Consider the following 26,883-nt stretch of genomic DNA (forward strand, 5'->3'; position numbering starts at 1 on the left):
CCAAAGCCAAAGATAAAAAATGGAGCATTTTAATAAAAAAAAAAAAAAAACAGAAATTATTCCAGAAATCCCACGTAAATCTGCAGTAGCAAAATTTAGACTGCTTACAGAACACGATTATTTGGCCAAACACTTGAATAAAATAGGAATTTACACAAATCCAAATTGCCCTCTATGCAACAAAGAAGAAGAAATGACTGAAGATCATCTACAAACCTGTGAAGTTCTACCTGATGGATCCACCACAGAAAAATATTGGAGAGCAAGAACGCTAATGGCTTCGTTGCCAAAGCCCAGCATTAGATAACAACAACAACAACATATTAACCTCTCAACCTGGTATTCAAAAGTCCCAGTGCTAAGCGCTGAAGTAGTATTTAAATTTACATGACATCACTCTTTTATGTCTATTTTCGAAATGGTTAAACATAATACAAACATATGATAGTAAAAACAGGCTCTCTGCAATACACTCGAAAAAACCGCATGAAAATGATCTCGAATGAATTAAGAAGTGTGGCCAGTGCAGTCATGGATGATGTGTACAGTAGAGGCAAAAAAAAAAAACCGGACCGACGGAATAATTGAAGTCCCCGAAATGAGCCACTGCCCATGCCATGCCCGCATTCACAAGATAGCGAGTAATCTATTGAAATTGTTGTAGTTTCGACTGCTGACGTAGCCCATTTCGAAAGCCATTAGAAAATAAGCTGGTGAAATTCATGTTCTGGGAATAATAATTTAATTAAGTAGTAAAATATCGCTGCAATCGAAAAGTATTGAGAATAAATTTGAATAAGAAACAAAAAAAAAGTTTCCTTCCTAGGCAAGATTCGAACCACGAAAGTCTTAGTTACCAGTCTATTATGCTGTCACTGTGAACAAGGCTCTGAAATCAGCTACAAGGGTCGGTCCGGTTTTTTTTGCCATTAATGTACATGTGTATATAAACCGCTATATAACTAACCTAGATTGGCTATGGCCTGGGTCTTTTGTAATTGGTAGTGGTACTAACCAGGAATTTGCCTGAAGAGATTTGGGAAAACACAAAAATTCAGAGTAAATATAGCCAATCCTTGAAATCGAATCCTGGAACTTCCAAATACAAAGCAGGCATTCTAACCATGACATCACCATGTTCTAATTATAAAAAGTATTATACTAGATACTTTATAAAAATCCACATCTCTTTTCAAACAATATATTGTGCATCACTGGACTAACCTCCCCTGAAGACACTTTCCCGATTGCTCCAAGCATTGGTGCCTTCTTTTTATTCGCTTCTTTGGTGCTTGCTTCTTCTTTTGCTTTCAGCTTCGCATTCGTTTCATCCAGGTCTTTTTGTAACCTGATTGCTACCTGCAAGAAAATTTATATAGTGACCACCATAAAGTTTTCCAATAGTACCGTCAATGCGGGCTACTTGGACCCTTAAGGTGTTACTTGAACCCAGAAGAAAAAAATGTTTTCGTCGATGTAAAAAATTTTAATGTCGAGTTAGTGTACTGTGTCCGATAAATGGCAGAACTGTACAGCACTAAACACATTGAAACTAGTCCTGTGATGATCCACCACATTTTTTTCTTCTGGGTTCAAGTAACACCTTAAGGGTCCAAATAGCCCGCGTTGACAGTATCATAAATCTTTAAAAGTGACCATAGAAAAGTTTTTCAATTGTATCGTAAATTTTTATAAGTGGCCATAGAAAAGTTTTTCAATTGTATCGTAAATCTTTATAAGTGACCATAGAAAAGTTTTCAATTGTATAGTAAATTTTTATATAATGACCATAGAAAAGTTTTTCAATTCTATAGTAAATTTTTATAAGTGACCATAGAAAAGTTTTCAATTGTATAGTAAATTTTTATATAGTGACCTTAGAAATTTTTTCAATTGTATAGTAAATTTTTATAGTGACCATAGAAAAGTTTTTCAATTGTATCGTAAATTTTTATAAAGTGACCATAGAAAGGTTTTTCAATTGTATAGTAAATTTTTATATAATGACCATAGAAAAGTTTTTCAATTGTATAGTAAATTTTTATATAGTGACCATAGAGAAGTTTTTCAATTGTATAGTAAATTTTTATAAGTGACCATAGAAAAGTTTTTCAATTGTATAGTAAATTTTTATAAGTGACCATAGAAAAGTTTTTCAATTGTATAGTAAATTTTTATAAGTGACCATAGAAAAGTTTTCAATTGTATAGTAAATTTTTATATAGTGACCATAGAAACGTTTTTCATTTGTATAGTAAATTTTTATATAGTGACCATAGAAAAGTTTTTCAATTGTATAGTAAATTTTTATATAGTGACCATAGAAAAGTTTTTCAATTGTATAGTAAATTTGTATATAGTGACCATAGAAAAGTTTTCCAATTGTATCGTAAATTTTCATAAGTGACCATAGAAAAGTTTTTCAATTGTATAGTAAATTTTTATATAGTGACCATAGAAAATTTTTTCAATTGTATTGTAAATTTTTATAAGTGACAATAGAAAAGTTTTTCAATTGTATAGTAAATTTTTATATAGTGACCATAGAAAATTTTTTCAATTGTATTGTAAATTTTTATAAGTGACCATAGAAAAGTTTTTCATTTATATAGTAAATTTTTATATAGTGACCATAGAAAAGTTTATCAATTGTATCGTAAATTTTTATACGTGACCATAGAAAAGTTTTTCAATTGTATCCTAAATTTTTATAAGTGACAATAGAAAAGTTTTTCAATTGTATAGTAAATGTTTATATAGTGACCATAGAAAAGTTTTTCAATTGTATCGTAAATTATTATAAGTGACCATAGAAAAGTTTTTCAATTGTATAGTAAATTTTTATATAGTGACCATAGAAAAGTTTTTCAATTGTATCGTAAATTTTTATATAGTGACCTTAGAAATTTTTTCAATTGCATAGTAAATTTTTATAGTGATCATAGGAAAGTTTTTCAATTGTATAGCAAATTTTTATATAGTGACCATAGCAAAGTTTTTCAATTGTATCGTAAATTTTTATAAGTGACCACAGAAAAGTTTTTCAATTGTATAGCAAATTTTATATAGTGACCATAGAAAAGTTTTTCAATTGTATTGTAAATTTTTATATAGTGACCATAGAAAAGTTTTTCAATTTTATAGTAAATTTTTATATAGTGACCATAGAAAAGTTTTTCAATTGTATCGTAAATTTTTATAAGTGACCATAGAAAAGTTTTTCAATTGTATAGTAAATTTTATATAGTGACCATAGAAAAGTTTTTCAATTGTATCGTAAATTTTTATAAGTGACCATAGAAAACTTTTCAATTGTATAGTAAATCTTTATATAGTGACCATAGAAAAGTTTTTCAATTGTATCGTAAATTTTTATTTAGTGACCTTAGAAATTTTTTCAATTGTATAGTAAATTTTTATAGTGACCACAGAAAAGTTTTTCAATTGTATAGTAAATTTTATATAGTGACCATAGAAAAGTTTTTCAATTGTATTGTAAATTTTTATATAGTGACCATAGAAAAGTTTTTCAATTTTATAGTAAATTTTTATATAGTGACCATAGAAAAGTTTTTCAATTGTATCGTAAATTTTTATAAGTGACCATAGAAAAGTTTTTCAATTGTATAGTAAATTTTATATAGTGACCATAGAAAAGTTTTTCAATTGTATCGTAAATATTTATAAGTGACCATAGAAAACTTTTCAATTGTATAGTAAATCTTTATATAGTGACCATAGAAAAGTTTTTCAATTGTATCGTAAATTTTTATTTAGTGACCTTAGAAATTTTTTCAATTGTATAGTTTTTTTTATAGTGACCATAGAAAAGTTTTTCAATTGTATAGTAAATTTTTATATAGTGACCTTAGAAATTTTTTCAATTGTATAGTAAATTTTTATAGTGACCATAGAAAAGTTTTTCAATTGTATCATAAATTTTTATAAGTGACCATAGAAAAGTTTTTCAATTGTATCGTAAATTTTTATAGTGACCATAGAAAAGTTCTTCAATTGTATAGTAAATTTTTATATAGTGACCTTAGAAATTTTTTCAATTGTATAGTAAATTTTTATATAGTGACTATAGAAAAGTTTTTCAATTGTATCGTAAATTTTTATAAGTGACCATAGAAAAGTTTTTCAATTGTATCGTAAATTTTTATAAGTGACCATAGAAAAGTTTTTCATTTGTATAGTAAATTTTTATAGTGACCATAGAAAAGTTTTTCAATTGTATAGTAAATTTTTATAGTGACCATAGAAAAGTTTTTCAATTGTATAGTAAATTTTTATAAGTGACCATAGAAAAGTTTTTCATTTGTATAGTAAATTTTTATAGTGACCATAGAAAAGTTTTTCAATAGTATAGTAAATTTTTATAGTGACCATAGAAAAGTTTTTCAATTGTATCGTAAATTTTTATAAGTGACCATAGAAAAGTTTTTCAATTCTATCGTAAATTTTTATAAGTGACCATAGAAAAGTTTTTCAATTGTATAGTAAATTTTTATATAGTGACCATAGAAAAGTTTTCCAATTGTATCATAAATTTTATAGTGACCATAGAAAAGTTTTTCAATTGTATAGTAAATTTTTATATAGTGACCATAGAAAAGTTTTTCAATTGTATAGTAAATTTTTATAAGTGTCCATAGAAAAGTTTTTCAATTTTATCGTAAATTTTTATATAGTGACCTTAGAAATTTTTTCAATTGTATCGTAAATTTTTATATAGTGACCATAGCAAAGTTTTCTGTCAGCTGTCTTGTAGACTGCTTCGTTGTGCTGATCTTTTATTCCATTGATTTTACTTCACCTACAGTACGGAAATGGAACTTAACAGAAAATTCGATGCATAGTTTCAATACTCACCTCATTTGCAACCGCTAATTCCTGCTCTAATTTTTTTATTTTATCCACTTTTTCCAGCCCTGTCTGGCCACCAGCCACGTCCTTCATCTTCTTCTCTGCTTCTAATTTTTCCGCTTCTAGTTGCTCCGCCTTCCGCTCGGCTTTCCGAAGCTTGAATGACAAAATGCGACAGTTCTTGTTCGTCTGCTCCAGCTCTTTCTTTAATGAGCTGTATTCATCAGCTTGGTCCTCCCTGTAAACAAAAATAATATGTATACTTAATAATGCTGGCTGAATTTCTTTCTTAACATTTAATTCAAAACAAAATCGTAATTATTATTTAGGTAATGGTATTGCCTTCACACGCCATGGAACATGGGGGCATGAAGGTAAAGCTTCATCTTCTCATGAGCTCGGCAATAAAAAATGAACCCTCTCTGTTTTCCTGCATTTTCTTAATAGCATATATATATTTTTTTTTTTTTGGTAGGTTATTTTACGACGCTTTATCAACATCTAGGTTATTTAGCGTCTGAATGAGATGAAGGTGATAATGCCGGTGAAATGAGTCCGGGGTCCAACACCGAAAGTTACCCAGCATTTGCTCGTATTGGGTTGAGGGAAAACCCCGGAAAAAACCTCAACCAGGTAACTTGCCCCGACCGGGAATCGAACCCGGACCACCTGGTTTCGCGGCTAGACGTGCTAACCGTTACTCCACAGGTGTGGACTTAATAGCATATTCTAGAATTATATTTCTACTTGCCGAATAAAACTACTATAGAATTTTATTCCATTCTGTTTTGTGTTATTGTATTCTAGAGGTTATAGTTTACATCTCGATAAATATGTGCTACTCTTGAAAATGTTATTTAAATATTTGGACAATAGTACCAGTACCTGAAATTGTCTTGCATCTCCTCAATCTCTTCCTCCAGGTCCCTGAGTTCCTTCTTCATGTCTTCATTCTCGTCCATCAACTCCTCACAAAGTGTCTCGGCAGCCAGCAACTTGGAGCGCAGTTCATCCACAGTCTTCTGGGTGGCTGCCTTGTCGGGCCGGCCTTCAATTTCCTCTTCCAGTTCCTTCACTTTCAGATTCAGGCTTTTCTTGTCATCGCGTAAATCTTCTGCTAGACTTTGTAACTCGTTCACTTTTTGTTGCAGTTTCAGTACCTGTAAGGCATAATATATACAACATTGCGCCAATTGGAAAATGGTACTTTTGCTGCCATTTCATTTCCTTTATTGCACCCATCTCATAATATAAATCAGGAGTGGCAAAGACTCTCATGCACACGAGCGACCTCACGAAGCGTGCTACCCATAAGGATTGTTTACATATCTCATACCAAGGACGATGGAGGGATGAGTGTGCTGAGCAAGGGTTGAACAATTGTGGGGGTGCGCCATACTTGTCAGGGTTCTGGAATAACTTTATTATTGAAAGAATTTAAATAAATAAATTAATTGTGTCCCATCTGATTTATTTAAAGTATCGCAGTAGAAATAAACCTGTCTGTACATTTACAAAGAATTTATTCTTAGGCCCGGTTTCTTCAACCTTTGTTAAAATGCATCTAACATAGCGTTAATTAACTGTAAGTTAAAGGTATGAATTGCTGTTAAAAATATTGCGTTTCTTCAACTTTACAATTCACATTTTAACATTCTGTTTGTTAACTCTCTGTTATGACCAGAGATTCTAGAGTTTAACCATAACCTATAACCAAGTATAGGCTCACTTCTGTTTTCTGAACTCTGACAATTGCGATTCTAGCTTGTTTCCGTTGTTTGATTCAGAGAGGATAGAAGTCTTTCTATTCCCTCAGGTTTGATTTCTGCTTCTTTCCTCGTCTGTATCACAACAGCATGGAGTGGCGTATTGGTGTTGCTGTTATGAAATGGAAAATACTGGAACAAAAAGAAATCGTGGGACTAATTTCTCTTCGTTCGAAAGAAGCCTTCTGCTGGAAATTATTTCGCAGTATAAACCAATTAATGAGAATAAACAAACAAACGGATCTAAGTTGAAAGCGAAAAGTAAGGCTTGGCAGAAAATAGCCTATATCTTTGTATGAACTTCTGTTCTGTCAAATCGCAGAAATCATCCGCTCTGTTTATCTATTCATGGACATCATTTTCTAAACAATCCAGATATACAAGTCCAGCATCTAACGCACCAATCATATTGGATACTTCTATGCTAACAGAGAATTAAATGATTTAACTGCATGAAATTGGGCGGTTAAATTAACATAGGTTTTAACAGCCTGTTAGTACTAACAGTAGTTGAAAAAATGCTTCAACTGTTAAGTTTACAGTTAAAATGGAATAACACTGTTATAATTTAACAAAGGTTGAAGAAACCGGGCCTTAGAAACATATTTTATTACAAAAAATATTACGCAGTACCTAAAGCATGTGACTCAAGGAAAATTAATTGAATCTTTCTGGCAAACGAAATTAAGAAACTACAAGAACTTGTGTGTGGTAAGAGTAAACGAAGTTTTATTAAATTTTGTGTTCAGCTGGTTAGAAGTGCCACAGAAATATTTTGGATGATGACGCAAGAAAACCATTTTATAAATACAAGCAATATTTCGGGACTTCTAAACTACCCAGTCTGGTACGGTACATAATAAAGATATTAAGAGCAAAGCAAGGTAAAAAATTACCTAATATTATGAAGATAATAGGAATCTCAAATAAAAATTTCACTTTCCTATTTTAATGAACTTCGTGCTGAATAATGTACTCATTTTACCTCAGACGCAGCAGTCTTGCTCGGAGCAGTATCCATTGCTGCTATCCTCCGCAGAAGTATGTCGCTCTTCTCCCTTTCCACTCGTTCACAGCGAGCTCGCATCATCTCCAGTTCTTGCTTCAAACTTTCAATCTGCTCCTGTATATAAGAGACACAATTCAGTTTTATATTTTTTATCTTCAGTCTTATAAACAGTGTTTCAACTTTTTACTCTCAGGGTATTTAATATTTTGAAAGAAACAAAACTGCAATGCATTTCATAACAACAAATTTAAGTGGTGATTAAAACGTCTCTGATTTGAGTAGCACTATACAACATTTTGACTACCATTCAAGAAGCATTGCCAGACCTGAAGCTCATTCTCATTTCGGTCGACAAGCGTCGTTTCTGTGGTCTCAGTCCCTGCCAAGCTTGACAGATCGTCGTCGCTGTCTTCTTCTTCACTGGTCCCACTGCTGCCACTCCCAGATGAGCTGGAGCCCGGTAAGGATGATGTCCCTAATGCTTTCTTGGCAGTTGAGCTGCTAATGCTATTTGTTGTACCGGCACTAGCACTTGTTTTACTGGAAGGTTGTTTCGATTTCGAGGATTTTACCTAAAACGTAAAGCACATTTCTGAAGTATTTTGCAACCAAATTTTGTAATATTTTTCATCTTAATGTTAATAAATTAAATCTCAAATACAGACAGATCCCGACTTGTATGGATTCCACATAAGTAGACTCCAGAGGTCTGCATCAGACATTTTCGCTCGAGCACCAAGTAGTTCATAGCATAATCCGATAGGTATCGTACATGCATGATGGGTAAAATTGTCGCGAGCGATAAATTCTCGAATGGTATAAGCCGAGCGTTAGACACTCGTTCTTGTTACAGTGATGAACTGTGTAGTAACATCATAGATGTTTATCATTTCAAAACTTTGCAGTGTTTAACTAGCCTCTCCATAGTACAACTACAAAACTAGCTTTAAAATGTAATATAAATGTTGTAGGCAGATGTTCCCCTCCCCCCCCCCACAGGAGTGATTTTGTTTTTGCCATATCTGATAGATGTTATTGGATGTAAATGTAATTATTATAAACGGAGAACACACTCACGATAATGCAAGAAATGTATCAAGTTTTCTAGTAATAATAATAATAATAATAATAATAATAATAATAATAATAATAATAATAATAATAATAATAATAATAATAATAATCTCTAATAATTAGTGTATCAGTCTTTGCGTCTGTAACAGTTGTGCAGCATGATTATTCGTTTTATTATATTTTCTGTGACGTTATCTCTGTACTAATATTGTTATTAATTTATTGCTATATAATAATATTTTATTGTTATTAATTTACTGCTATATAATAATATTTTGTAAAACGTTTCTACATTGTCGCAGTACATAGGTGGAACACTATGTATGGACCTATCATATTATATATGTGGCAAATCAAATATTGAATAATTATTAATTAGGAATAATAACTGTATATCGAAGTTTTTCATACTTATTTTATTTATAACTTCATGTTACTGTTTTGGTACGTTCCATTAGACATTTGTCATATACGCAGAAAATAAAGCCTTATTTTTACCGTGTGAGCAAAACATATGTGTATCTTATCTGTCGCCTTCCATACAAGATAAGACATGTCGGTGAGATGACCTTGTACTGTGCTTCTATTTATTACGAGCGTATCACGACCGATCGTATCTCACTCGAGGGTGCGAAATTCGACTGATTTCAAGCGAGTGATTTAAGTCCAATGCAGCACTCTGGTAGACTCTGACTTAGGTAGTAAAATCCCTGACATTTAGTGCTACTAATGTACAGAATGATCCTACATAATATAGTATGTAGATAGTTTCTATGAAATAATCCACGTGCCGAAGTTGAGGATTGTCTGTACCGGTACAAGTCATTTTCTATTTTTTCTGATTTATAGATAAAATCATTTTTCTAAATTTAATTCTGTCCTAGCTTATGAATTATAATATTTTGTATAAAAATACGAGGGAACATTAGTAGATTTTGTACAAATATAATGATTTCCTAAGTTAAATTTTGTCTTTGAAGACCTCCCCGGAATAAGGATGTAACCAACAAACCTGTAATTCACGTCAGGAGAAAGCAAAATTATTTCAGGGGCTTATTTCATTAGGTCTATATTTACTATCACAACCACTCGACTAAACAAGGATACAAGTTTATTCAGCTACTGAACGCAATAATTTATTGTCTATACTAATAATAAATCTGTAGTCAAAATTTTTCTGGTAATTTTCGATTTTACAAAAATAATTGGTGTTAACATGTATAATTAACCATCCTGAAACCGAAAATCGCTTTTCTGAAATGTTTGTTTGTATATCTGTGTCTGTATGTATGTTTGTTACCTTTCCACGCAATAATGGCTGAACTGATTTATATGAAAATTGGAATATAAATTAAGTTCGTTGTAACTTAGATTTTAGGCTATATGGCATTCAAAATGCTTTATTTAAAAAGGGGTTTATAAAGGGACTTGAATTAAATAAATCGAAATATCTCCCTTATTATTAATTTTCGTGAAAAATGTTACGTAACAAAAGGTTTTTTACAAATTATTTCTGACAAGTTTTATTCTATACAACATTTTGATAGGACTGATATTTAATGAGATAAATGAGTTTTAAAATTTATATAACAACGCCATCCAAGGCGCTGTAATGAAATAAAAAACAAAATGACTTCGTCTATAAGGGGCCTTGGACAACAACAAACGAAAGCTATTAAACATAGCCTACAGAGAATGTTCCTGTGTTTGTATGAAGTAATGTCGGTTAAAGGATATACAAGACTTTTAAAATAACAATGCAATACATTTTCACCGCCACCTCAGATTATAGCGTTGTTGTTCCTGCAATAACTCCTATGTGCAAAATATAAAATTTTTTAGTAGGAAGAAAAAACACATTTATTCATTCCATGGCAATGGTACATAGGAGATCGTGAATTCTTACATTTTCGAAATAAAGAAATATAATTACATATCACTATATATGCTGTATCACTATTTAAGATAAAAAATGGAAACAAATAGCAAGTAATATAAAGTATACACAATAAATCTAAATGTTGTCAATCTTCATTAAACTATGGTTGCATGTAGGCTTAATAACAATTAAGAAACATGTTAAAGGAATTGTCATTGCACCAAATGAGTGATCTCTGGACCAAAATGATCGCATTTTAATATTTTAAATACAATTTAAATTAAGTAACATATTAAACGATTTAGCCATCTATCAAACACGAATGTTCCCTGGATCAAATGTCCTATTTTAATTATGTAATTACTTTATATTTATTTCTAACAATCCAGCGGAGCGTACGGGTATGGCTAGTTATAAATAAATGCTTTAAAATTACTTTTTCCACTTACACTCAATACGGTATGTGACATTCCTTTTTCCAGGGAGGTCTTCAATTGTGTGTCTATTGCTCAGCAAATAGAAATGTTTAAAGACATGGTGGAATTGTTTTTCTTTTGTTAATATTACGCTTAAAACAATATGGATGATATTGCTCCATTACACTACAGTGATTGTCGCTATTATATTTCGTTATCAGATAATTCAACATCGGATCATTGCAAAACATAATAGGTTCACAATCTTTACGGTACCTAATATTTCTTAATTAAGAGCAAATTACAAATAATCATAAATCATCGGAAATACCTTGTTCATCAGGTCCATGATTTGTTTTCCGGATAAATTAACTTTAGTTTCATTTATACTTTTAAGGAGAAAATACTCGTACTTCTTTAGATAACAGTCACAACTGTTTCCTGTACACATTTCATAACATTTCCCTGGATTGTAACTTATATAATTTTATTTTTCAGTTAAAGAAATAAATTAAATCTCCATCGCTCACACTATGATTTAATTACTATGAGCGAAGTCACGTGATTGAAATAAATATTTTAATAAATTTCGCCATACTTCCTTACAAAATTTCATAAATGAGATTGTTTTGAGCAAGGAATACTTAAACCATTTCTTACCTGAATAATAAATTCAACTTCCGGGTTTGTTGGTTCCTCAACAGAGGATACTTCTTTCAGGGACTGTATCCTCACTCTGCGTAATTTACCAAGGTCCTTGTTATCACCAGTGCTACTGTTAGTGCTGAAATCAGAAAATTTTACTTCACGAGTAAGAAATAAAATTTTAATATAACTTTTATCTTCGAGTAGAAAAATCATGATGAAATTCTAATGAACAAATTCCATGTTAAGGTCAGAGTTTATTGTAGTACTCCTCTTTTCTCCCGTCATCATTTTGCTATTATTTGATGCTAAACCTTGTAATCAATTGAGAATCAATGTCCCTACCTACAACTGTAAAATATGTCTCATGGGTCAAATAGTTGTTGAAAATCGCTGCAATTAGTGTCAATATTTGGAATGAGGCAAGAAGAAGAAGGAATATATATATATATATATATATATATATATATATATATATATAAACAAATTTCTATAACGAAGTGAATACCGGTATGTCATTTCTAATTACTGCCAACTGCCATTAATGTTTGAGTAGTAACCTACATCATTTTGATTTGCTAGTATGAGATAATAATAATAATAATAATAATAATAATAATAATAATAATAATAATAATAATAATAAATGTACTGGTATTTAAATTACACCATTACTCTCTATTACATTTTTCTATCATTTCATTTCTATTTCCTGTATTACTGTTGTTAAATTAATCAAATTAGCTCTTCCCTAACATTCTGACTCCAGTTTTGTCCTCAGTTATCATATAATCTTATGCCTAATCACTGTTTAAGGGAAGTTGGTCGTTTGTGCATGTGTGAGTGTATATGTGAGTGTGTACATTATCAATACATCAAATTTGATGACACTCAATTTAAGCAAAAGTAACTACCAAATATTTTCATTCGGTAAAAAAGAAAGATAATTCAATATCCAATACAATGGCCAACACCTTCCTAGGACTTATGAATCCAAATATCTTGGAGTTATTTTCGATAGTAAGTTAACATGGAGCAATCATTTGAAATACATTTCTGAAAAAGCTCGTAAAAGATTCTCCCTTCTAAAAAGACTAGCAGGAAAGAAATGGGGATGCTCTAGGAATACTTTGAACACTACATACAAAATGTTTATACAGCCAGTGCTGACATACTGCGGAGAAATTTTAATTACTTCACCTTTCATAAACGACATAGAATATGTTCAAAACCAAGCTTTCAGACTCATTACTGGTGGAATCAAAACAACTCCAATAGATTCTATGAGATTCCTCACTAATATTAACAGTATCAAAATGACAATAGAAGAAAAAGCACTGATTCAATATGAAAAACTTATCAGATTACCAGGAAACAATTGGCATTCATACAGTCCTCTCTGTAGATTGAAAACTCAAAAAAGTTTCATATCCATTGTTCAAGAATTAAAACAGAAAATCAATATCCCGAATTTAAAAGAAAACTTACAAATTAAACCAAACCCTTTAACTCTATTAAATATAGAATATAATCTAAATTTAACAGAAGAAATACTGAAATCAGAAGTAAACACTGAAATACTGAAACAATTGTCTTTAGAGACAATTAATATTACTGTAGGTACCCTCCACAAAACTGTCTTCATTTATACACCGACGGATCCTTGATCTCCAGAGAACAAGGTGCCGGTGCAGGTGTTACGTGCTGTCTCTTCTCACTTTATAGATCTCTTGGATATGGAATAACAAGTTTTGATGGTGAAATCATTGCAATAAGTGAATGTCTCAGGAATCTTCTATGCCACATCAATAAATTTAGGAATGCAGTAATATTGTCAGACTCCAAAGCAGCTATTCTATCAATCGTCTCTAAACACACACCTTCATCTCAAACAGCAGAAATAACTAAAATGCTCTCTCAATTAATATCACTCAATAAAAGAATTGTATTCCAATGGATACCATCCCATTGTGGAATCCTGGGAAACGAGAATGCGGATGCTTTAGCAAAGAAGGGCAGCACTGCTACTTACAGACCTGTTACTAAATCTACGTATTACTCTGTGAAGAGATTTATTAAATCTACATACTTAGACTTCAACAAACAAAATTTGATAACACAATCCCAAGGGAAAAAATGGAACTCTCTGCATCAAAATCCACAGTTAATTCCCGATTTACCACAAAAATCGTCTGTAGCTGCATTTAGATTGGCAACAGGCCATAATTGTTTGGCTAAACACCTGCATAGAATTGGAATATATCAGTCCCCTAACTGTCCATTGTGCAACTCAAACCAAGAAATGGATTCGGAACACCTCAAAATCTGTGCTTCATTGGCTGGTCATGATAATATCTTTGAAAAATATTGGAGTGCAAGAGGTCAAATGACTTTATTGTCAAACGCCTGGCATTAGAAAACAACAACAACAACATATTATTAAACCTGACGGTCATATCCAGGCCTTATACATTGGTTTCTGACAAATTATTATTATTATTATTATTATTATTATTATTAACAGGGTCAAAATTTATTTCTTTATTTACTTATACAAAAAGAGTTCCTTTTTGAACAATTATACATATAAGTATATAAGTTTAATACTCCGAGAACATTTGTATTTAGTTAATGTGCTTATTCGGATCTTGGCGCCATAACATTCAACAATATACTTTTAATTTCAGCTGTTTTCTGTAACACATTTTCCAAGTTATTAGTACATTTTGTAGAATAACTATTTGAACCAGAATTATGAAATATTCAGGATATCTTAACAGATGTATAATAATGCTACCGTATCAGATTTTCCCAACTATATTAAGCATTTTCTTTTATACTTTTCATTAAATGAGAGAAAAATAAATTTGTAATTACTAAAAAAATTCAAATACCAGTATGCTCCAAGACTATAGCCTAATATTTAAAGGAACTCTAGTCTTTCTGGCAAGAGTGCCTTCTATTACTTCTTAGTTTTTATGATTAAAATTTCTTTGAAATCTGAAATGTATGAAAAGAGAAAATTGTACGAATGCTTGTGCGTGTATTGTAATTAATTAATTAAAATAATTTATTTATTTATCTATCTATTTATTTATTTTATTTATTTATATCTATGGCAGGACAAAGCCTCAATTACAATAGACAGTACAAATATTTGCTTAGAACATAAAACAATGGAGGTAACATGAAAAAAGAGTGAAAAACAGCTACAAATGCAAGGTACAGGTATAAATAAAAATGAAAAAATAAAAAGAAAAAAAAAACAGGCAACTACATATGTAAATAAAGCCACAGATACAGACGCAAATGAAAAATATAAAATAAAAAAATGAAAAATGGATAAATACAAATATCTTAACCAAAAGATGTTAAATGTAGTTATAAATGGCAATTACAAAGCATAGATATCAATACTGGTACTATTTAAAATCAACTATCTTCAGTGTATTAATAAGAAAATGTTTATATTCCAAGTAAGAAATGCTGAAATCCAGATCCCATGTTTTGCATGTTTAAAAAACTTTGAACACATTTTTAACACTGATGAGTTTTTGTGTGCTGAAGTGTTCGGTTTTTTGTAATATAACAATTGACGATTTCTTAAATGTGATGTTCTAGCGTTAATCTGGATTTGTGATAATATTTCACTATTATCCAGTAGACCATTGAATATTTTATACAATAAAAGTTGCTCAGCAAGTAATCTACGACTGGCAAGAGACATTAAATTAAGTTCAGTAAGCAGGGTGTTATACGAAATTTTGTTATAGAAGATAATGAAATTAAAACATATGTTACTATTTTTTAAGAAGTAATGCAATATATAAGAACTTCTAGTACATAATTAAAGAGTAGGAAGAGGATATAATAAGTAAAAAGAATTATGAATTCATATTAGAAACTATGCTTAACAAAATAAAATGTACCGGTAGTTAAATTTCCACAATTTTCACATGGCTTAACAACTAACTCCCCTTAAGAACTATCCCTAATGCTCTCTATTTCTCTCTGTCTTGCTACAATACTGTCTTCCTCTTTCAATCCTTCCTTCATTGTTACTACATCTTATTTCTATCACGACTAATTTTTCTCATGTCTTTTCTTAGTACTGGTACCTTCAATCCAACAGAATGTAATGTTAGCGCATCTGGCCGCGAAACCAGGTGGCCCGGGTTCGATTCCCAGTCGGGACAAGTTACCTGGTTGAGGTTTTTTCCGGGGTTTTCCCTCAACCCAATATGAGCAAATGCTGGGTAACTTACGGTGCTGGACTCCGGACTCATTTCACCGTCATTATCACCTTCATCTCATTCAGACGCTAAATAACCTACGCTGTTGATAAAGCGTCGTAAAATAACCTACTGAAATTAAAAAAAATAAAAAATAAAAATAAAACGTAATTACATCTTCGCTCACCTATGACTTGTAGTTTTTCTCGCTGGCCTAGGTTGTTTCGTTTGCTGTGTAGTGGGAGTACTGGTAGTTGTGGAAGAACTGCTTGAACTGCTCTTTTCGCTTTCTGTCGAGGATGGGGTGATTGTCTTTTCTGGCGTTCGGGTACGGCGCAATGTGAAGGAGTCTGATACTGCTGGTTCTGGAGTGTCTGTTGCTGAAAATAATATTACAGTATTTTCCAGTTAACATTTATCGTACTTTCCTTGATTATGAGACTAAACGAAATGAAAACTTGGCATGGTTCGTTCCATAGCTAATGTCTCCCAATATTATGCAGTACCAAGTTATTACTAATACGAGACTAATATTGGTATTGCTTGGTAAGCCACATATTTTCAATAGGCTACCTCTGAATAATACAGTTGATTGTGACGTGAAATATATCCACCATCTTAGCATAATATGTTACAACTACTGGACGCACTCTAATTCATCAAGCATCATAAAATATGATCTAGAATATAGAACAGTTAATATTTTCTTTAATATTTAAAAGATAATAAATACCTACTATATATACAGTAATGAAATTCACACATATGACCAGTATCTTAGTTTATCGCGACAGTTGAAGTACTGTATAATAGTAGTTTTTAAAATGAAAATTAATAATTATTTACAAAAATATATAAAGTGCAAAACATACCGATAATGTTTAAAATTTCATATACCTAGGCCTATTAGATTAAGTTATTTATTACATTTTTTATAGCCTATGCGTATGAATTAATCAGTCTATATTAATATTATATTTGTATTCTATAATTTCGGAATATATTATTTTTTTCATAAATTGTCCTATTATTCTTCTCTATGTTAATATTATATTATGTAATTTCATTGTAGCTGTAATTTTATTTTAGTTCCTATTTATTTTATTTACTGTATACACAATATTCCTCTTAAATAGTCTATAAATAATATATTATGAATTGTGACCGAACACAAGCGCTGCTAATCAGGTCCTCAAATTTTGTTAATATTATTGTATCCTCTTTTTATATTGATTGTATTATTTTATTTCTATTTCTTGTGTTGTAATTATATTCTGTAGTCTGATGTATTATTCTGTATTATATTATGTTCTGTATTATTATTATTATTATTATTATTATTATTATTATTACTTTTTATAGAAAAAACATTTTATGAATTCAGGTATTGCTATAGTTATGGATCAAAGTTGCCACGGGTCTCAAATTCACTGGGATTGTTCTGTAATCAAATATTTGTCCTGGAGTTTCTGTCGAAGGATAACGACGTTTCAGGAAATTTTTTTGTCCATTTCCAAAATACGGTAACTTCAAAAGGGAAAATTCGTTCCAGAACCAAAAAATAGGGAAAGGAAAGGGAAGGGAAGGGAAGGGAAGGGAAGGGAAGGGAAGGGAAGGGAAGGGAAGGGAAGGGAAGGGAAGGGAAGGGAAGGGAAGGGAAAATAAAATGAAAGAAAAGAAAAGAAAAATGATTGGAGAACATCATTCGAAGAAGTTCCAACCGTTCTTATGCAAGCATCTGGCACAGGCTATAGTGATAAGCGAATTGTGTATCCTTCACTCAACAAGAACATTTCTGGTGGTAAAACCTGCACAGAATTTTTCAACAAACAAGAGGGTGCTGACGAACTTTATAAAAGTACAGCGCTTCAATTTATTTTATCAATTCCAGTAAGCAACGCATGTGCTGAGAATCCGCATGTTTCTAGAACTGTCAAGAGTGAACTACAAATAATGTCTGTGTCTACAGTAGCCTAGTATGCATACCGTAGACTTTTTTTTTTTCGTTGTTGGTAACTCTATAGCGTGCTAACAGATGGAGTTACTTGTCAACAATGTGACGCTGAAACGTGTGTTCAGGTTAATTAATATTAACCCGGCACACTCACATTCATACAAATTTCCAGACTCTAGACACCCAGGGAATTCCTCTTCTTCAAGAAAAACTCGCCGAGAGCCGAGCCCGGGAATCGAACCCGGGACCTCCTGATCTGGAAGCCAGCATGCTGACCAACAGACCACGGAGGCAGTCCGTACCATAGTCTTGAGTTGAAAGAATTTTTGAGAAGAAAAGAGAGACTGTGTTGAAAGCTATGTAGTACATCCAATGCACTTGGGAGTGAAGGAAGTGAATAAAAATCAAAAAGTCAATTATACTTTTTTGGCGTAATTTAAATTTATATACAGTACCAGAATGTAGTTCATTTTAATCATTATTCTTATATATATCTTGATTACGCAACTTTTAACACTGTATCACTTCGGAAAACGTATTATGTGTCTTTCTCGTGTTAAATTTTTACATTACCTCGTTAACCCTTAACTTGGCAAAGCTTCATTTCTCACACTAGTTTATTAAACCTTGTCGGACCGTAAAGAAAACAACCATCACAATGTCCATATTTTTATATATTGTACAATATTATAGTATTGTGAAATTTTAATTTTCATACCAATTTCTTTTTCTATTGTTCTATTAAAATTATAGCATATAGCCTATTAACCTGTTGTATCCTATAGGATACATTGTCAATTTAAGAGTTAACATGTTTCTGCCTGTTATCGGCCATCTTTAGAACACAAACAAAAGGCGTCAAGGCCAGCAACAACCAGTTCTGAAGATGGCCGATAACAGGCAGAAATATGTTAACGAGGTAATGTGAGAATTTAACACGAATACATTTTCCGAAACATTATTCTTAATTATTTTGTGTAATATCAATCTATTAATTTATAAATCAAGGTTTTTATACAACTTTAAGATTTTGACAACGCTAGAAACTTGCATAGGCCTATAAATCTATTCACAGATAATAATAATAATAATAATAATAATAATAATAATAATAATAATAATAATAATAATAATAATAACAACTCCAAACAAGAGACCTCCATATTTATATTTCTTGAGAAAGTGAGTCCCAGAATTAATCCTTCAGGAGCTGGAGTAGCTTGTTGGTCCTCTATTATCAAAATATTAACAGGCTGAAAGAGTGTTAATTTAACACAAGACACATAATAAAAAAATAGCTTAAACATAGTGTGAAAATTTTAAAAGTGTTATTTCCACTGTATTGTGAAAATGAATTCTTTCACGGTCACCATACTTTCTCAGTATATAAAGAGGGTCATAGGTAAAGTAAAATAGATTTTTAAAAGAATGACAGTAGGTCTATTTATTATGACCAACTTACCATTTTCCTTGAATACGAGGAAAGTGCTCACATATTAAGATAAAATAATAATCGAACTGGACCCTCTTTACAGATATTCACAGATAGCAAGATTCTTTGATCATCCAGTCAATTTGGCTCCAGGTCACCGTTTAAGAGAACATAGGACAAGCAGTGGCGGCTTATCAAGGGGGTTGCAGGTTTGTGCACCCCCAGTAATGTTCCTAATCTCCCGGCTTTGTTACTATTAAAAATATAATTTTATTTTACAATTTTCATTCATGACTATCTGCAGCTGGCGTCTTGTTCTGTACACCTGCAGGAGCCTCCGAGCCTCTTGGTTTGCAAAGATGTTGAAAACCTAGGGAAGGTAGTTTATATAGAGCGTATTCCGAATCTCACCGGTCCGGTGGCATCAATGACGTCACGTTGCAACGAAAATAAGGAACAAAACTGCTGGAAGAATCGATGCTGTCATGGCGACTGTGTAAGTGGTTATCTGTGCTACGCTAGCAAAATTTTGCGAAATTTCCGTACTGCCATCTCGTTCAAATAAAAGAGATCATAAACAACTTATTTCTTGAACCGGTAGTAATAACTGGTCCGTTGACATGTTCGCTCATAAGCCATTAACATATTGTTTTTACGTTGTGCTCATTACAAACAATACAGCAGAACACACCGCCATGACACAACAGTGCACGATGTCATTCGTCTGCTAATTCCCGCCCTATACAAGAACCAATCAGATTCACTGATGGCGGCTGATGGAGCCTGCCACCACCTCTGCAAGTTGATGGCACGGGTGCGACACCGGTGGAGCATCAATGACGTCATCGGTGGAATTCGGAACACCGTGATGCCATCAGATTGCTCACCGGTGAGATTCGGAATACGCTCATAGAGATGTTTGGCTAATGTGGGGACAGGGGGTTAGAGGCGTGGTCTACTGCTTTCCTCATTGAGAACGGTTTGTCGCACTCCCTGATATGGACACCAACGTCAGTGCAGAAGAAACTAAATTCACTAGGAAAGTATCTGTTTCAACTAGACATTTGTCCGAAGTAATAAGCATGAAAAATGTATTCATTCGACTTGTGCAACGAACAGTCGCATATTTCGCACATTACTTTCTGAATCTGCATGCACACAAACGGCACAATACATAAAGGAGCTTGTATTTTGCTTTAAAGTTGTAAGAGTTGTCATTCTGACAATAAGTGCTGCTATCTCCCGACAGGCTACGAAAGCTGCATTTGAATTTTATGAACGAAAACGTTGCACTTTGTACTTGGTAGCATTCTGATAACGATTCTGTGCTCAAATGTTTTTCATGAGGGCAAATCGCAATATAGAGAGCTCCTCCTACGGTCCCTTCCACTTTTGGACTTCTGTATAAATAGATATGCTTGTATTTAGTCATTTTACTTATTAATTGCATATAAATTAGCTTTATATGTATACGCCCTCAGGTATACATGGTTTTAAACTTTAAAGTAAAGTATGTTTAACTCCTCTTCGATATCCATTGTGCACCACCGTATTTTCAAACCACCAGCCGCCACTGCAGGACAAGGGACATAAATCCATTCTGTGAGAAAGAGACAATTTACACTTAACTTCCAGGATTCGAACTCAGGTCCAACGAGCGTTATCCCTTGACTTATGGCGAAGGACTTCTAATAATCCTTGAGTTTTATTTCACATTTTTATCCCTATTGAAAGGTCATTTGTGTTTATTAGCACATTCCAAACAGCACGACATGTTTATAAGAGCAGCTCGCTAGATTTCACACATGTATATAGGGATATAAACAAATACTCGCGAAATCTCAGCACACTGGTTGACAAGTAAATTAAACATTAAGTGAAGGTATTTCAATAGTTTGGTTGTCTGTACTCAAAACATTATTATGCTTAATCAGATATCACATAAATAAGATCCATAATATGGAGGCCTACTGTAATGTATCTGGCATTAGTGTTACATAAGCAGACAACAGACAACATTTTGTTCTCGGGTTGCATATGTATCATATATCTCCACAATTTAGATGACAGTAAGAATCAAAATCTGTTTATCTGACACATAGCTAGTATTTTTAATTCCTTCCAATGGTGGCCTGGGGAGACTTGACTGTTAGATAAAAAGTTGAGCGGAAAATAAAAGCCAGCAAAATTTAGAGTCACGCCTTATACAGCAATCAATAAGAAAAAAGTATTGTAAAAGGACTTCAAGTAAAATCAGTCATTGCTGTCCTAAACGAATACAGACAGAGATGAGAAAAACACAATGATATCATACTTGACTTAAAATGACCGAAATAAAAAGTGCGACACAAAATTAAGGACTACTGGTATCTGTGAAAAAAATCATTACTGGGTATCACTAAATCTATAGCAAGAGGAGTGTCTAAAAATTATTATTGAGTTACCTAGTTCTTGAATTCAGGTAAGGATTTGATGATGGTAACAAACTGTTTAATTATGGAGATTTATTGTATTTTATTTGATAGTATATTAAATATAGACAAAACTGTTAATTTCTAAATAATTGTTTTGTAAATAATTACGTACCAGTACAAATCTCCTCCAAATCGTTTATGAGTATAATTCATATTTTGACAAAACTGTCTTCATATTGTGCCGATCTCTAGTTATGTACGAATTGCTCAAAGTGGGCATTAACATTTTTATAAACATATTTCATTTTGTACCGTACTTAAAAAAATAATTTTGTCTAATATTGCATGATCTGTAGGCCTATATTTCAAAATGTTTAGTTTGTAGTATCGGTAACTTAATTTCTTTTTCTGTTAAACTATCCCTGAAATTGAAATATTTTAGACATTTTACAGCATACAAGATAGATAAGTACTGGAAGCATTTTTCATAAAACAACTCGAAGTTGTAACTGATAGTCATATGTAAGATATGAATTCTTTGTTCTAATTTGTAAAGCAGAGTTCAATTACTTAATATAATCAAGATTAAATCAACAAACATTATATGAAGGTGCTATAATAGCATGATTCAGCCACATAGCACAGCTGATCCTTAACGGGATTGAACTGGCAACTTTCCAAATACAATGCAGAAGTGATATATACTACAATCTGGCATCTGTTTATGTGTAAATTTACTAGCAGACAATTCCCAACTGCATAAAAGAGCCCACATCAACAAAGATGAAAACCGTAATAGATTACATAGTAAGTGTGAATGACATCATGAAATGCAGTTAAAGGAGACCGAGCATATGAAAGTTCATTAAGTCTTGTCTGTTAATTGAGTAGGTACATAAAAGGAATTTAATGAAGTAGTAACAAATATTCACGACATTTTAAAAGGCAAAATACAATGAAATAAAAACAATTAGTCATGAAACAAAACCTGATTCATACAGGGTTAGTTAAAAGTCCCGCACCACCTAAATAACTTTTGAAGCATACGGTTCAATGACATGAAACTTGGTATGTGGGGATAACCATTTACTAAGAACTCAATAATGGTATTACCGAGTTTTTTCTACTTCCGGTTTAACCGGAAGTAACTCCAACTCTCTTTTATTTTAAATGGAACACCAAATATATTTTTTTATTTTTGAATAAAGCTCATTAAGAGCTTTTCAAACAGTACCCACACTTGATACTTCTGTACAAATTCAGTGTTGCTAAATAAAAATGGAAGTGGTGCAAGATAGTCCTAAAGCCTGGCTAAATCATTCCTTAAATGGTTTCTATGATCGAGTGACACATTGTAAAGCAGCTGAGGGCTACCAATTTGAACACATAATTTAGAAGGTGAGCTAGCTTTGTTTTGTTTTTGTTAAGGAAGGAGTATTTTATTATTTTAATATTCGATACACTTTCTGTTTTCTTGACTTAGCAACACTGAATTTGTACAGAAGTATCGAGTGTGGGTACTTTTTGAAAAGCTCTTAATGAGCTTTATTCAAAAATAAAAAAAAAATGTATTGGGTATTCCATTTAAAATATGACAGTTGGATTTACTTCTGGTCAAACCGGAAGTAGAAAAAACTCGGTAATACCATAATTGATTCTTAGCATATGGTTATCCTCACATACCAAGTTCATATCACTGAACCATATGCTTCAAAAGTTATTTAGGTGGTGCGTTTATTATTTTAATATTCGATACACTTTTCTGTTTCCTTGACTTTGTAACACAGAATCTGAACAGAAGTATCAAGTGTGGGTAATTTCTGAAAAGCTCTTAATGAGTACTATTCAAAAATAAAATAATATATTGGGTGTTCCATTTAAAATAAGAGAGTTGGAATTACTTCCGGTTAAACTGGAAGTAGAAAAAACTCGGTAATATCATTATTGAGTTCTTAGTATATGGTTATCCTCACATACCAAGTTTCATGTCACTGAACCACATGATTCAAAAGTTATTTAGGTGGTGCGGAATTTTTAACTAACCCTGTATAACAGAGCACAAAAAAAATACTTCAGCTATGTTCGATGTTTCCTTCTTTCTCACAATTTCATAGTTTAAGTTATTTCCTTGTTTGTTTACATATTCGTGAATATTAGCAGTTCTTTTGAAGTTTTTGAAGACATACTTCTACAGTGAGTCCCAGCAAATATTCCCGACGTTTCTCTCAGCCTACCAGCGTCAGGTCTCCCCAGCTACCACCGTTGCTTACACTCAGGAAATCTCGGCACTTCATTAAATTAAAACTTACGTATTATAATATATTAATAACATTCGGTAGTCATCCTCCTCACAGCAGCTGTTGGAAGTGTTGCCCTTCTTCTGAGGTGCAGGTACATAATTCACATCACACCATTCACAGAAGCTGTTTCATTAAACACATTCACTAAATTTAGTATTGTTCTTCTGTACAAAACTAGGAGGCCAGAAAATTTACGTCTAAAAATTTTCCCTTGTTCAGTCACACGATTTATTTTTCTGTGTGCATGTTTTCAAATTTGGTCATCCTGGTTTATGACTAACCACTGAAGATGCCAAAGTATATGATTATGTCTCGTGACGAGAATATTGTACGAAATGGAAATATAAAAATTGGAAATTTATCTTTTGAAGAGGTGGAAAAATTCAAATATCTTGGAGCAACAGTAACAAATATAAATGATACTCGGGAGGAAAATAAACACAGAATAAATATGGGAAATGCCTGTTATTATTAGGTTGAGAAGCTTTTATCATCCAGTCTGCTGTCAAAAAACTTGAAAGTTAGAATTTATAAAACAGTTATATTACCGGTTGTTCTGTATGGTTGTGAAACTTGGACTCTCACTTTGAGAGAGGAACAGAGATTAAGGGTGTTTGAGAATAACGTTCTTAGGAAAATATTTGGGGCTAAGAGGGATGAAGTTACAGGAGAATGGAGAAGGTTACACAACACAGAGCTGCACGCATTGTATTCTCCACCTGACATAATTAGGAACATTAAATCCAGACGTTTGAGATGGGTAGGGCATGTAGCACGTATGGGCGAATACAGAAATGCATATAGAGTGTTAGTTGGGAGGCCGAAGGGAAAAAGACCTTTGGGGAGGCCGAGACGTAGATGGGAAGATAATATTAAAATGGATTTGAGGGAGGTGGGATATGGTGGTAGAGAATGGATTAGTCTTGCTCAGGATAGGGACCAATGGCGGGCTTATGTGAGGGCGGCAATGAACCTCCGGGTTCCTTAAAAGCCAGTAAGTAAGTAATAAAGATGCCAATTCGACTACTCTCACGAGACGAGTTCGAGTTCGTCTCCCCTTATCTGCATGGCTGATGAATTCCCTAATGCTTAGCTTATTTCCTTACTCCTGACTGGTGTTTATGTTATCTTTTAGACATCAAATCTTTTTGTGTATGTGACAAGGGAGAGGGAAAGTGAAAAAAAGAGATAGAGATCACCACGTGAAAACTGTATGGCCCACGGTTGGTGAATTCCTGTCCCCCGAAATTAGCTGGTCAGTTTGTAGTCTGTCCTTGACAGCCTTCAATAAAGGCAGAAAGTAACTCAGATAAAAATAAGTGCAGTTTATTACGTTGTGTTTTCTTTTGCAATAGTTACATATTCAGTGCGTGAAAGTGCATATATTTTGAAAATGTACCTACTTAGGAAAAAAGAAACTGTGTGGTAGAACAAAGAAAAACTTTTGGCGTAAATTGCTTGGCCACTAAGTTCGTGTAGAAAAACAATAATAACATAGTGAATAGGTTTAATTAAACAGATTCTGTGAATGATGTGATGTGACTTATGTATGAAACAAAATGGGCAACATTTCTAGCAGCTACTGTGTGGAGGGTGAGCACCGAATGTTATTAATATAACAATACGTAAGTTTGAATCTGGAGAAGCACCATTATTTCACAGATGCAAGCACTGGTCGACCGACAGAAACACTTAAGAATATTCTCTGGGACCCACTGTATACTTGGTTAAAAATTAGTTAGTTTAAGATGTTTTACAATTACTGTAAATTTACATACATTTATTTTGCCCAGTGTCCACTGGTAGTATACGTCGCCTTCTTGGCAATGTGAGACTAACTGTGGTGATTTCTGCTCTTGTATCATCATTCAAATTTCCCAGATCAGGTGTCGATGTCCAGGATGCAGCTGGCCTTCCACTGCTGAATCTGGAATATGTACACGAAGGTATCAGTAATAGGAATATTAGGATCAGAAATGACCTAAATGTTGATAAAAAAAAGACGAAGTAAAATGTATTTGAGGTTAAATTCGTTATGAAATAAAATTACTTTGTCCATTCATCAATGGAAGAAGGACAAAATTATAGAAATAAATAACCGAGACAAACTCCTACCTAGTGTCGTTTATTTTTTACTAAACATTATTTAAATGTTGCGTTTATTACAAGTTCAATTAACTCATGAAGAAATAGTTTATATAAATTATTATCAAAAATAAAACACTTTCAATTTTTCGTTACTGGTACCATACTGGTAGGCCTACTTTTCTTTATGAGAAATGAAAAAGACATACTCAAATGTGTCACAGTTAACACAAACTACTAATTTATTAATAAATTATTAGAAAAAGGGCAGGTGCTTTAATTAATTCCTTATGCGATTTATTCTCTCTTCCCTTGAAAATAAATTTTTACTACAGAAAAAGAAATACTTCTTTAACGAAAAGTAGAAATGCAATCAATACGCGTAATATGGTTTGTGTTTTATCATAAAAACAATTTTGTCCAAATCAATATCTTATTTCTAAGTATGATATAATATTAAATATTTAGATATATATTGTATGATCATACTTTATTTCATTCAATTAAAATAAAATATAAAAAGGAATAAGGGTAATTATAGACGAGATGTCGCTGAGTTAGTGATTCAATTGAATGAACGACTCCTGTTGCTAGGTGACTCGCTCAGAATTAAATAGTTCACGTAAAGCAACGATTCCTGTTGCTAGGTGACGCTCAGAATTAAATAGTTCACTTTAGTGAACGATTCTTTGGTGACTGCTGTAATCAAAGATGATTTGCTTATTGTTTATTACACGCACATGATGTAAATAGTGGGGTATCGGGGCTGCAAGCCCCGATGATGATCCGACGTGTAGCACATGATGAA

At 32.5% G+C, this 26,883-nt stretch overlaps 1 protein-coding gene across 6 annotated transcripts in view; it reads right to left on the reverse strand.

Moving 5' to 3' along the window:
* The window catches only part of LOC138696931 (uncharacterized), a 191,957-nt gene that overhangs the window by 112,382 nt on the left and 52,692 nt on the right, over window positions 1-26,883 (reverse strand). For all 6 annotated transcript variants that reach the window (XR_011331490.1, XR_011331491.1, XM_069822429.1 and 3 more), the window contains exons 5-12: window positions 25,769-25,917; window positions 16,078-16,270; window positions 11,674-11,797; window positions 7,971-8,216; window positions 7,621-7,758; window positions 5,755-6,029; window positions 4,876-5,107; window positions 1,225-1,359 (exon numbers count right to left, since the gene is read on the reverse strand). Coding sequence is in view for 4 of the 6 variants with exons in the window: in XM_069822429.1 (XP_069678530.1) it covers window positions 1,225-1,359; window positions 4,876-5,107; window positions 5,755-6,029; window positions 7,621-7,758; window positions 7,971-8,216; window positions 11,674-11,797; window positions 16,078-16,270; window positions 25,769-25,917 (1,492 nt within the window). In the remaining 2 variants the exon portion in view is untranslated. The remainder of the gene's footprint in view (window positions 1-1,224; window positions 1,360-4,875; window positions 5,108-5,754; window positions 6,030-7,620; window positions 7,759-7,970; window positions 8,217-11,673; window positions 11,798-16,077; window positions 16,271-25,768; window positions 25,918-26,883) is intronic.

This window comes from Periplaneta americana, chromosome 3 (assembly GCF_040183065.1).
Source record: "Periplaneta americana isolate PAMFEO1 chromosome 3, P.americana_PAMFEO1_priV1, whole genome shotgun sequence".
Taxonomy (NCBI): Eukaryota; Metazoa; Arthropoda; class Insecta; order Blattodea; family Blattidae; genus Periplaneta; species Periplaneta americana.